Here is a 13,652-nt window from a genome sequence, read left to right as displayed (position 1 = left end):
TTGCTCATGTTGGGTATCGGTTCCTTCGTTCTGGTGAGTTGTTGTCTGAGCGTGGCTGTTGGTTTGTGTGCCGTTATGGGGCAGGGACAGACCACTATAAACACCGGAGGAAACATCAAAGAAGCGCTTCGCAGGAGGCTCCCAAGCACTGATGATGTCGCCTAGCCAGGGGACGAAACGTTTGCAACAAAAACTTCCAGCTCGGTGAACAGAACCACAACAACGAGCACCCGAGCTACAAATCTTCGCACAAACTTTGAACAAGTATTCTATTTTGGAAAATATGGGGTGTGGTGAACTCTCAGGAGAATGTAGCACAAACAGCCAAGTTTCTGGCATTGAGACTAGCTCTAATGTAATCAGGGGTCCAAGCGAATGAATGTGATAGGAGACTCTCTAGTCAGAGGCACAGACAGTCATTTCTGTGGCTAGCAGCGAAAAACCAGACTGGTGTGTTGCCTCCCTGGTGCCAAGATCAAGGATGTCTCAGAGAGGGTGCAGAATGTTCTCAAAGGGGAGAGAGCACAGCAGGAGTTGGAACCAACGACATAGGAAGGGAAAAGAAAGAAATTCTGAAGGGAGAATATAGAAAGTTAGGCAGACATTTTAGAAGGAGATCTTCGAGGGTAGTAATATCTGGATTACTCCCGGTGTCATGAGCTAGGGAAGGTAGGAATAGGAGGATAGAGCAGATGAATGTGTGGCTGAGGGGATGTGTATGGGAGAAGGATTCACATTTTTGGATCATTGGAATCTCTTCTGGGGTAGAAGTGAACCTGTACGAGAAGGATGGATTGCACCTGAATTGGAAGGGGACTGATATACTGGCAGGGAGATTTGTTAGGGCTGCTCAGGAGGATTTAAACGGGTGAGGTGGTGATGGTGGGGGGAGCAGGGTTCGGGTGTGGGACCAAGGGAGACAGTGAGCAAAGAGATCAATTTGAGATTGGTACAGTCGGAAAGGGAGTGAGTTACACAGACAGGACAGACTGGAACAAAGCAGAGAACAAGGTAGGATTGATAAATTAAACTGCATTTACTTCAATGCAAGAGGCCTAACAGGGAAGGCAGATGAACAAAGGGTATGGTTAGGAACATTGGACTGGGATATCATAGTAATTACAGAAATGTGGCTCCGAGATGGACATAACTGGCATTTTTGGTGTTTTTGATAAGGGGCAGCATTACTGCTGTAGTTAGGGAGGATATTCCTGGGAATGCGGTGAGGCATGACTTATGATGCGGTGAGGCATGACTTAGGATGTGTGGCTTGGAAAAGTAGACTCCAAGGCAAGAGTGTAAATACTGCGCTGTATTCTTCTATGTTCTATCTATGTTCTATGTTCTATGCATCCAGGGAAGTTATTTGGGTGGAACTGAGAAATAAGAAAGGGACGATCACCTTATTGTGATTGTATTATAGACCCTCTAATAGTCAGAGGGAAATTGAGAAACAAATTTGTAAGGAAATCTCAGATATCTATAAGAATAATAGGGTGGTTATGGTAGGGGATTTTAACTTTCCAAACATAGACTGGGACTGCCATAGTGTTAAGGGTTTAGACAGAGAGGAATTTGTTAAGTATGTACAAGAAAATGTCCTGATTCAGTATGTGGATGTACTTACTTGAGAAAGTGTAAAATTTGACCTACTCTTGGGGAAATAAGGCAGGGCTAGTGACTGAGGGTAAAACTATTAGTTTTAAAATAGAGATGGAAGAAGATAGGCCAGATTTAAAAGTTGAAGTTCTAAATTGGAGAAAGGCCAATTTTGAGGGAATTAGGCAAGAGCTTTCAAAAGCTGATTGGGTGCAGATGTTCGCAGGTAAAGGGACAGCTGGAAAATGGGAAGCCTTCTAAAATGAGATAATGAGAGTTCAGAGACAGTATTTTCCGTTTAGGATGAAAGGAAAGGCTGGTAGGTATAGGGAATGCTGGATGACTAGAGAAATAAAGGTTTTGATTAAGAAAAAGAGGGAATCATTTGTCACGGAAACACAGGAGAGATCGAGTGAATCCTTAGAAGAGCATAAAGGCAGTAGGAGTATAGTTAAGAGGGAAATCAGGAGAGCAAAAAAGGGGACATGAGATAGCTTTGGTAAATAGGGTTAAGAGAATCCAAACGGATTTTACAAATACATTAAGGACAAAAGGGTAAATAGGGAGAGAATAGGGCCCCTCAAAGATCAGCCAGGCAGGCTAGGTGTGGAGCAGCAGGAGATGAGGGAGATACTAACCAAGTATCAGTGTTAACTGTGGAGAAGGAGGTATAGAATGTGGGGAAATAAATGGTGACAGCTTGAAAAATGCCCATATTACAGAGGAGGAGGTGCTGGATGTGTATGAAAGTGGATAAATCGCCAGGACCTGATCAGATCATAGAGTCATAGAGATGTACAGCATGGAAACAGACCCTTCGGTCCAACCCGTCCATGCCGACCAGATATCCCAACCCAATCTAGTCCCACCTGCCAGCAACCGGCCATATCCCTCCAAACCCTTCCTATTCATATACCCATCCAAATGCCTCTTAAATGTTGCAATTGTACCAGCCTCCACCACACCCTCTGGCAGCTCATTCCATACACGTACCACCCTCTGTGAAAGGTTTGCCCCTTAGGTCTCTTTTATATCTTTCCCCTCTCACCCTAAACATATACCCTCTAGTTCTGGACTTTCTGACCCCAGGGAAAAGACTTTGGCTATTTACCCTATCCATGCCCCTCATGATTTTATAAACCTCTATAAGGTCACCCCCCAGCCTCCAAAAGGAAAGTATACCAAATGCCTTCTTCACTATCCTATCTAACTGCGACTCCACTTTCAAGGAGCTATGAACCTGCAATCCAAGGTCTCTTTGTTCAGCAACACTCCCATTACCATTACCAACACGACCTTACCATTAAATCCTAGAACTCTGTGGGAAGCCAGGGAAGTGATTGCTGGGCCCCTTGCTGAAATACTTGTATCATTTATAGTGACAGGTGAGGTGCCAGAAGACTGGAAGGTAGCTAACATGATGCCACTGTTTAAGAAAGGTGGTAAGGATATGCCAGGTATTTATAGACCGGTGAGCCCGACATCGGTGGTGGGCAGGTTGTTGGAGGGAATCCTGAGGGACAGGATTTACATGTATTTGGAAAGGCAAGGACTGATTAGGGATAGTCAACATGTTTGTGCATGAGAGGTCATGTCTCACAAACCTGATTGAGTTTTTTGAAGAAGTAACAAAGAGGATTGATGAGGGCAGAACAGTAGACGTGATCTATAATGGAATTCAGTAAGGCGTTCGACAAGGTTCCTCATGGGAGGCTGGTTGGCAAGGTTGGACCTCATGGAATACAGGGAGAGCTAGCCATTTGGATACAGAACTGGCTCAAATGTAGAAGACAGAGGGTTGTTTTTCAGACTGGAGGCCTGTGACCAGTGGAGTGCCACAAGGATCGGTGCTGGGTCTACTGCTTTTCGTCATCTATATAAATGATTTGGATGTGAACATAGGAGATATAGTTAGTAAGTTTGGAGGTGTAGTGAACAGCGAATAAGGTTACCTCAGATTACAGTGGGACCTTGATCAGATGGTCAATAGGCTGAGGAGTGGCAGATGGTGTTTAATTTAGATAAATATGAGGTGCTGCATGTTGGAAAGGCAAATCAGAGCAGGTCTAATACACTTAATGGTAAGTCCTAGGGAGTGTCGATGAACGAAGAGACCTTGGAGTGCAGGTTCATTGTTCCTTGAAAGTAGAGTCACACATAGATAGGACAGTGAAAAAAGCATTTTGATATGCTTCCCTTTATTGGTCAGACTATTGAGTACAGGAATTGGGAGGTCATGTTGCGGCTGTACAAGTTATTGGTTAGGCTGCTTTTGGAATATTGCGTACAATTCTGGTCTCCTTCCTTTCAGAATGATGTTGTGATACTTGAAAGGGTTCAGAAAAGAATTTACAAGGATGTTGCCAGGGTTGGATGACTTGAGGTATAGGGAGAGGCTGAATAGGCTAGGGCAATTTTCCCTGGGATGTCAGAGGCTGAGGGATGACCTTATAGAGGTTTATAAAATCATGAGGGACATGGATAGGATAAGCAGACAAGGTCTTTTCCCTGGGGTAGGGGAGTCCAGAATTAGAGAGCATAGGTTCAGGGTGAGAGGAGAAAGGCATCAAAGGGACCTAAGGGCAACCTTTTCATGCAGAGGGTGGTGCATGTATGGAATGAGCTGCCAGAGGAAGTGGTGGAGGCTGGTACAATTACAGCATTTAAAAGGCACCTGCATGGGTCTATGAATAGGAAGGGTTTAGAAGATATGGACCCATTGCTGGCAAATAGAACTTAATTAATTTAGGATATCTGGTCGGCATGGACAGGTTGGACCGAAGGTTCTGTTTCCGTGCTCTATATCTCTATCTCTATGACTGAGTTTCCAGAACCAGGGTTCACATTCTAAGGATATGGGGTTTGGGCAGTTAGGATTGAGATTAGGGGATATTTCTTCACCCAGAGAGTGTTGAGCTTTTGGAATTCTCTGTCATAGAAAGTGGTCGAAGCCAACCCATTGAATGTTTTCAAGAAAGAGTTGGATATAGTTCTTCAGCCAAAAGTGTCAAACGGCATGGGGAGAAAACAGGGTACTGAGTCAGATGATCAGCCATGGCATAGTGAATGGTAGAGTTTCAAAAGCCAAGTGGCCTCTTCCTGCTCCTAATTTCTGTTTCTGTGTTGAGTGTTCCAAAACTGACTTCCTTAGTAAACCACGTTTTTTCTCAAAACTTTTGATAATTTGAGTAAAGAGCTTCATCGATTATAGTCTTCTTCTTGAAGGAAATTCAATTTAAAGAAGGTCTTGTTTTGCTTTATCAAAGCCTCATCTAAGATGAAAATGTTTTGTTGCATTGAATGGTTAAAATTAACAATGGGCAAAATTTTTCCACAGTGAATGACATGGGCATTGGTGAGAAAGTTGGGAAAATCTTGTGAGTTCAGTTGTGAAGACTTCTCGATGCTGAGAGCAAAAGGTCCCATTTTTCAACCAAATGCTGAATGACAAAACAACATTCTCTCTAGTAAACTGCAAGAGGCCTTTTGCATGTATTAGAATTTCTTGACACCTTATTTGACCAGAAACCATAAGAAGTAGAAGCAGGAGTAGGCCATTGAGCCCATTGAGTCTGTCTGCCATTCAGTAATATCATGTCTGATCTGATAATCCTATAAGTGGTTAGTCTGCCACATTTCCATGCAAACTTATATTCTCTAACCTGCTGCATAGAAACTAGATGCGAATAATTCCCAAGTCAGAGAGGTTAGCTGGTGACTCCAACTTGCTACCATCTCCTCCAGCCCTTCACCTTGAACACCAGTCACCAATATCTCAGGGCACACTCCATGAGCAGTTGCTGCATGGATCCCACAAAAATTGGCATCCATCTTGTACCAGATTTTCTGCACCCATGGCACAACTCTGAAACAAGTTCTGCACTTTAGAGTGCACATAGACAGGTAACCAGTCTTTGGATTTGACCAGGCTGTATCTTGAGGATCCTCACTTGCTGCCTTGGTACTCACTGTGTTTGCATGTGCTGAGATGCCTACAGCATCCCTACCTTGCCTTATTCTGCCTTTTTGCACTATGTGCCTTCAGTCACTACTTGAAGGGTAACAGTACTTCTGCCTTGATTTGTCTTTAACACAGACACAAGGCAAGGCAGTTTGTCATAGTTGTCAGCAGTTATCAGTCAAAGGGGTAGATAGTTGCTGTACTGCACCCTGTTGTTGACAGTCTCATATCTGCAATCTGGGCAGTTAGAGATGGGCAATAAATACCCACATCCAATAAATGGATTAAAAAGGGCATTTTCATTGATCAGTCCTGTTGCTTGGACACAGTTAGTTGGCTACTTGAGGATTCCTGATTAAGAGACTATGCCCGAAACACGATTCTTCTGCTCCTCAGATGCTGCCTGACCTAATGTGCTTTTCCAGCACCACACTCTTGACTCTGATCTCCAGCAACTGCAGTCGTCACTTTCTACTACTTAAGGTTGTCAGGATCAGGCCATGTGTTTTTTGTTGCTATCAGGGGAATGGGCCACAAACAGTCCTGAAGGTCCGGTTCAACTTTGGGGAGTCACATTAAATCTGTCAGTGAGTTGCAAATGGATCAGTCAGGGGTCTGGTCAATTATCAGTCGAGGCTGTGTGTCCAAGTCAGTCATGGAAATGGGTCACAGTCATTTTTGGGAATCAATTCAGGGATTATCAGGAGCTGCTAGAGTGCTAGAGAATGATGATGGGGTCATGTGATTGTGGAGGTTGGAGGCAGCATGCTGGGATACATAGGGGACAATAATTGTGAAGGGGTGATGTCAACAAAGAAATGTATTTCAGGTGGTGGAATACTCTGTTGCGGGGGAGAGCCACCCTGGCCTCAGTGGGGATAAACTACAGCATGATCAATATGTTGGTTGGCAGGAGTAAACTGTGGGGCCTGAGCTCATGAGGTAATATTGAGAGCTGAATTGATTCAAAGAGGTGTGTGAGAATGCATGGGGGTGCAGTACTGACACCATGTGACTGCATTCTATATTCATGTGATTTGTAACTGAACTCTGGAAATGGAAAATGGCTGAAACCACAGTTGGAATTTTTTTTGCTGTCTGAGCAGAAGGCACCTACTTGTGAACAATGTGAAGACCTTCAAGAGTCAATTGCATTACTTAGGCATAGTAACATCAGCAACATAGCATCATGCATGTTTAATGTATGCAGTGTCCAACTATGTGGGGTGCAAATCCGATTACAAGAAACCTTGACCATGGCATTGGTCATTGCACATTGATCATAATCATTTCTGTAATCACAGTTGACCTTAAAAGTGACATCTGTGAGTCACAATGCATAAATCCAATCCAAGATTTTACAGGCTGCACAAGAGCATGGAATTGGTTTCCTGTCATGTTGAACTACAAGTATTTGCCAACATACTCTTACGTGCAATGAAACCTCTCTTGGGTAATGCAGGTGATGGAAGACAAGGTATCAGTAATCATACAGCACTTTCAATCTCCTCGTGTTTTTATATGACATAACATGTCCTATATTTATCAGTCTGAAGGCCCTAGGTCCAAGTTCCATGGAGCAGCATTCCGTGGCCTTCCACGTTGGAGTTGTCCATGTCCCATTGTCTGTAAGACTATGCTAAACTGTAAAGTTTGTGTGGTGTGAATATTGACTGCTCACATTCTTTTTCTTATATTGTTCATTAAGTCCCACAGTCCAAAGATGTGCAGGTTAGGTGGATTGACTATGCTAAGTTGTACCATAGTGTGACTAAGTGGATTAACTATGGTAAATGTGGGGTTATGAGGATAGGTTGGGATGCTCTTTGGAATGTTGGTGATAACTCGGGCCCAAATGGCTTCTATCTGCACTGAGGTGATTGTATGATTAAGGTTCATTGGAAGCATGACCAATCGATTCAGCCACAGCAGGGGTTATTGCCACTGCAAATGCATAGCTACAAGGATACAGTGAAATGGAGGAGGAACAGAAACGTCAGCAAGTCCAGGACCAGCAGATGCTGAACAGCGCCTACGTGAAGAGGCCACAGTTGAAGGTCCCCACAGATTTGGAGGACTGACTGAAGGTCCAGAGTTTATCATCCTCAATAACATTTCCTTCAGATGAGCAATAAGGGATGACGCCACAGACTGAGGGTGTCCCAAGACACAGTCACAGATCTGTGCCAACCTGTCCTGATGATCATCAAGGTGACAACTGACCAAATTCTTTATAGAACTTATTATTTCCAATGAGCCACTGAGGACTTGTGTGGGATCTCTCAATCCTCAAATCACAGATGTATTAAGGCTGTTACCAATGCAATTTGTGCCAGATCACACTGCATAATCTCATGTCTCGATGATCAGTTGTGCAGCTGAACAATTGGCTTTGGCAGCACAGCTGGCTTTCCCAGATGCAGGACACGATAGACTACACACATCACATACAACGCCATATCAAAGTACAACTGACTTCTACAATAGAACAGGGTTCCATTCCATCAATGTACAAGTCATCTGTGATCACCAGTGCAACACTTTAGGCATCTGCAGTGGTTTCCTTGGAAGTTGCCATGATGCCTGCGCCCTTGAGAACTCTCATGTTGCTGGTTTGTATCAAGAACTGGATGCCTCAAGAAGGATGGTGACTGGGAGACAAGGGCTACTGTCTGCAACCATGGCTGATGACTCCATTACACAACATCTGACTGAAGCTGAACGTATGTATAATGCAGCCCATTTCTCCAACCGAACCATCCTGCAGCAAATGTTGGTGTGCTAAGCATAAGATTCCAATGTTTGGATACGTCTTGGACTGTCCTTCAATTTAGTCCAGACTGTACACTACAAATCCCTAGCATACTGTGCTCTGCACAACTGGAGCAAGTTTTAAGGGATTGTGATGGACTTGAAGAACTGGGAGAATGATAGCAGTCTTCTGAGGAGGAAGATGAGAATATTGATCAGAGCAACACCACATTACGGACCATTACAGCATCATATGCAGCAAGTCAAACAGGATTTCATTGAAACCTGGTTCGAGTAGATGTGAGCTGGATGTACTGATCATTCATTGACTGCTGATGAAAAGAGCAGCAGTCTCTGTCTGTTCCCAGAGGCAATTGCAGCTTCTGTTCTTTTTGTTTTGTTCACTTTTGTAGTCATACAGCACAGAAACAAACTCTTCGGTCTAACCAGTCCATGCCGAACATAATCCTAAACTAAACTAGGCCCACCTACCTGCCACTGGCTCATATCCCTCCAAATCTATTCATGTACTTCTATAAATATCCACATCCACCACTTCCTCAAGATGTGCATGCCGCACGCGAATCACCCTCTATGTAAAATGTTTGCCCCCATGTCTTTTTCAATCTCTCTCCTCTCATCTTAAAAATGTGCCCCCTGGTTTTGAAATTCCCCATCCCAGGGAAAAGTTAACTACCATTAACCCCTTCTATACCCCTCATTATATATATACTTCTGTAAGGTTGCCCCTCAACCTTCTATGTTCGAGTGAGAAAAGTCTCAACCTACCCAGCCTTTCTTTATAACTCAAACCTTTCTTCCCCAGCAACATCCTGGTGGATGTCTTCTGAACCCTGTCCAGCAAGAATAATCTACCTATAGCAGGGCAACTAGACCTGGATTTAGTATTCCAGAAGAGGCCTCACCAATGTCCTGCACAACCTCAACATGACTTTCTAACTCCTATACTCAAAGGATTGAGCAACGAAGGCAAGCGAGCTAAATGCCTTTTTAACCACCTGTCTATATGTGACACAAACTTCAAAGAGTTATGTACCTGAACCCCTAGGTCCCTCTGTTCTATAACACTACCCAAGACCCTACCATTAATTGTATAAGTCCTACCCTTTGCTGAACAAAAGTGCATGTTTTGAACTGTTTGAAGTCATTTCAGTATGCAATGGTCCCACATTAAACAGTGAGAAGATGTTGAGCTACACTGAGCTTTGAGGACAGAGTTGCATTCCCTGAGACAAGGTTGTTAGATGGGATGAGGCTAAAGATGAGTAAATTGTGTAGCTTCTTAAAAAGCAACAGATGTTTGAATGTCCTCTTTAATATGTGAAGTGTCAGCGATGTTACCTGTGAACTCTGAGAAGCATTTGCCTTTGGTTATGTTTCCATGACATGCATAGTGAAAGGCAGTTCCAAAGGACAGAGCTGGACTGAATACACAGCTGGGCTTTAAAGATGGTGTTAGCACCAGGGGTCCCAGGTAGCGGTGAGTGGGAGAATACAACAAACAGGGTATCATTGGGGGATGGTGAACAGGTAATTAGACAAATTTGAGAAATGGCTTAAGAAACGTCAATAAGGCTTACGGAGAGAAGCCTTCCATGAAACTTACCAGAGTTACCACTTAGCCAATTGCTAGTAAAATCCAGCCAAATATTTTCCTGTGTTTGATTGATTGTAAATTATTCGATGCAGATTGATTTTTATGGTCACATGTCATCAAATCTAATGTCTAATCCACATTTTCTTTTCCCCTTTTTGCCCAGTGATACAAAACCTAGTTATTATCAGTGGCTTGTATCAACTTCACATGTATTGAAAGTGTTGTATCAAATTAAGTCTTTTTTTCTTCTTCATTCTAATCAGTGTTATCTTTCTTCCCCTCAGTGATTTGTAAAATCAGTTTTTAAATTTAAAAAAAGTCTTATATTTGTGAAGATCCAACAATATTGTTGCATATAACTTATGGTAGTAGAATATGTTAACGCAAGTAGGGTGTTGGGACACTTAGGTGTGTGCTGATAATCACAGACTTGGGTTAGAATAATGAAGTGTATTCAGACTCTTCCTCAAAACTCACTTTTCCATCTTTTGTCACTGTTGACCCTGTTGTGTTACACATAATATTGATTAAATGAGAATGGATTGCAAACCAGTCATCCAGTTGATAATCATATGTGAACTAAAACGGTGAGCAAAGCCAGATACGTTATTCATTTAAATCCCATGACAGAGTTATTTGCATATGGACTTTCTTTTAAATTCTGCTTTAGCTTGTTTGAGGTAAAATATGCTATGATATCCATTTGGTAGAAGTTAGCAGGCTATATTATTATTTTGGATGGTGAACTAAATAGGATTTTGCTGTGCTCTATATAAAAGATAGTCAATTATTCTGTTTTACTGCACTAAATTTAACTTTCCCCTACAGAACCACTTTATCATGTATAGGCATGGCTACTACATCATTGTCTAGTTCATTTCCTTTTGAGTACTAGTCTCTCCTGATTTGGAATTTGCCAGCAAAAAGAGGATTACTTTCATCTGTTGTTTTATTGAGTACAGATGAGCATAGTTTTTGCAATTTAAGTTTGCAAATGGTAAAATTAAATGTTTCTGCATTGTTCTTCAGAAGCAAAACGCACAGCGCACGTGAAGTAATCTTAGGAGAGAGCAAGCCCAGGAACAGCACTGAGATCAATGCCAGCTTTACAATCTCTTTCCAAGAAAATTGATTGCTTTAATTGAGCCTGCTGAAATGCTGACATTTTTAAGAAACTTTCCGTTCTGAATCAAAGCTGAAAGATTGTGACATTCTTGAGTTAACAGTTTGCAATAAAGTAATCGTCAGTGTAAACTAAAATATAGAATGTTGCAAACATGTTAATTTTCTATATCAATCTGACCTTTCTGTTCCACTGGAATAACCACACAAAACTAGATCGCTCTGATTTTTAAAAATTATCTTTTGCAAAAGGTAGTTTAATAAAGACTAGATTTTTTTCAGACTGAAAAAATCACTGAACATGATTTTCTACTTTATAAATGAATATTTTCCCATATATTGATTACAGGGATTCATTGTAAGAATATTGATACATACATATTTCTTTTGGTGTGTGGACTTCGGCGAGTCAAAGATCCCCTCTTTTTGGTGGATGCTTTTTCAGGTACTTAAGATAGATTTCATTACCTTAATGTATTGAATGTCCCTTGACTTTTAAGTGGTAATGTTCGTAATTGTACTCTCTTTACAAGCCAGGCATGTATATTCTGCATTGAACTGTTGATCCTTCTATTAATTACTTCTGTGAATTGAAAGCTTATTACTTTATGCTGTAATGAGAAGAAGAGAGACCTTGTACACTCTGGAAACCTCGCTTAGAATAAATGCAACCTAGTTTGGTCATTGGTACTATTTTGGGAGCTTAATTGTCACAACTTATGAAATCTAATGCAGCTTCAGCTTTTTTTATGTATTATTAATGAGATTTGAGACAAATAATTCGAGGAATTATGCAGACTTTCTTGCCAAACCATGAACTATATTTTGTCATTAATAACTGTTGATGAAACATTTTGTCTTTTTAAACTGGACATTCCTTCTGTGAAGGAACTTGGAAGCTGTACAGTTAATGACAGAGATAGTTCCTATTAATCAAACCTCACCTAAAGTTTAAACGCAAGAAATTTGAAGATGCTATAACAGATATTACAAAATATGTGTTTTTAATCTACGTATTATGCTTTATTTGTGTTATATTCAAATATAGCACTAAAACAGGTCAGATGTACCAATTAACCTATCCTGGTGTTTATGATCCATGCAAATATCTTCCCACCCTCCCTCATCTAGCCCTATCAGCAGATTCTGCTATTCCTTTCCTCTCTCCTTGGTTTATCTAGCTTCCTCCTGAGAATCTATGGAATAGCCACATTCCAAACATTCCTTGGGTACTGAGGTCTCTTCTGAATTCCCTATTTAACAACCATCCAATATTTATTACTGAGTTTTGGACATGGGGAGATTTTTCATAAATTTGCATGGAACAATTTGTAGCAATTTTTATAGTGATAAAATGAACTATCTGAATATTTGCATCTAACGAAATGGGAACAAATATGACCATATTAAGTTATATTGGTTATAATTACAGTAACGCTTTTACTGTGCGATCGGAAACTGTCAACAGTGTAGATTATAAGTTGAAATGCTTAAAAACTGGATCCAGAACCTAAATACAGGGCCAGAAATTACTCAGCAGTCTATCCTGACCAGTCTCAAAAACGAATCTTATTAAAACACCCTTTCTCTCAAATACTGATCTAATTTCAACCTGATTTTTTTCCATTGCTATCTTCCTCCAGCATTTCTCTGAAAATTCCATACCATGCATTCATCATCTGTTGGCTAAAGTAATTTAATTGAAACTGCCTGCACAATTTCCCTTTTCCAAGAACCCAGTTTTAAAGTTAATTTCAGAGTTACTGCTGAGGTTTAGTCTTATCTATTTCCTTGAAGCTATTAAATGGAAATGAAACAGTGTACCATTGTCATGAAGTTAATGTAACTGAAATATGGCCAAAATCTACAGCAAAATCCATTTCATGTATTTCAGCTGATTTTTTTAAAATCTTGTTTTATAGTTTGGCATAAGAAAGATCCAAGGGTTTATTTAATTATTATTGGACCAGAGGTAAGATCTTTCTTCAAATGTTTAAATGTCTATTTTTCTCATAAAGGCTGTTTTATTGACCTGTGTAGTGTTCTTCTGCACAGTAGATGGTATATTAAGCAGGCCCAAGTTATCACTATTCCAATCACTATCACTATTTGTGGGCGGCACGGTGGCACAGTGGTTAGCACTGCTGCCTCACAGCGCCTGAGACCCGGGTTCAATTCCTGCCTCAGGCGACTGACTGTGTGGAGTTTGCACATTCTCCCCATGGCTGCGTGGGTTTCCTCCGGGTGCTCCGGTTTCCTCCCACAGTCCAAAGATGTGCAGGTCAGGTGAATTGGCCATGCTAAATTGCCTGTAGTGTTAGGTAAGGGGTAAATGTAGGGGTAAATGTGGGTTGCGCTTCGGCGGGTCAGTGTGGACTTGTTGGGCCGAAGGCCCTGTTTCCATACTGAAATGTAATGTAATGTAATCAATGTGATGAAGGTCTGTGATATTCTATTATTGTTTGGAAACTGAGGGTTCTCATATGACTGGAACTATGCATTGTACTGTTTGCATCAAGAAGGAAAGACATAACACATCATGAGGGATAAAACCCTACCTGGTAATCTGTTTATGTGAATTTAAATTAGGCTTTTAAAAGA

At 41.4% G+C, this 13,652-nt stretch overlaps 1 protein-coding gene across 4 annotated transcripts in view; it reads left to right on the top strand.

Moving 5' to 3' along the window:
* The window catches only part of glt1d1 (glycosyltransferase 1 domain containing 1), a 98,025-nt gene that overhangs the window by 45,816 nt on the left and 38,557 nt on the right, over positions 1-13,652 (top strand). For all 4 annotated transcript variants that reach the window (XM_043715785.1, XM_043715788.1, XM_043715786.1 and 1 more), the window contains exons 7-8: positions 11,401-11,496; positions 12,974-13,023. In XM_043715785.1, coding sequence (XP_043571720.1) covers positions 11,401-11,496; positions 12,974-13,023 — 146 coding nt within the window. The remainder of the gene's footprint in view (positions 1-11,400; positions 11,497-12,973; positions 13,024-13,652) is intronic.

Source organism: Chiloscyllium plagiosum, chromosome 25 (genome assembly GCF_004010195.1).
Source record: "Chiloscyllium plagiosum isolate BGI_BamShark_2017 chromosome 25, ASM401019v2, whole genome shotgun sequence".
Classification (NCBI taxonomy): domain Eukaryota; kingdom Metazoa; phylum Chordata; class Chondrichthyes; order Orectolobiformes; family Hemiscylliidae; genus Chiloscyllium; species Chiloscyllium plagiosum.
This window is presented reverse-complemented; position numbering and strand designations above follow the sequence as displayed.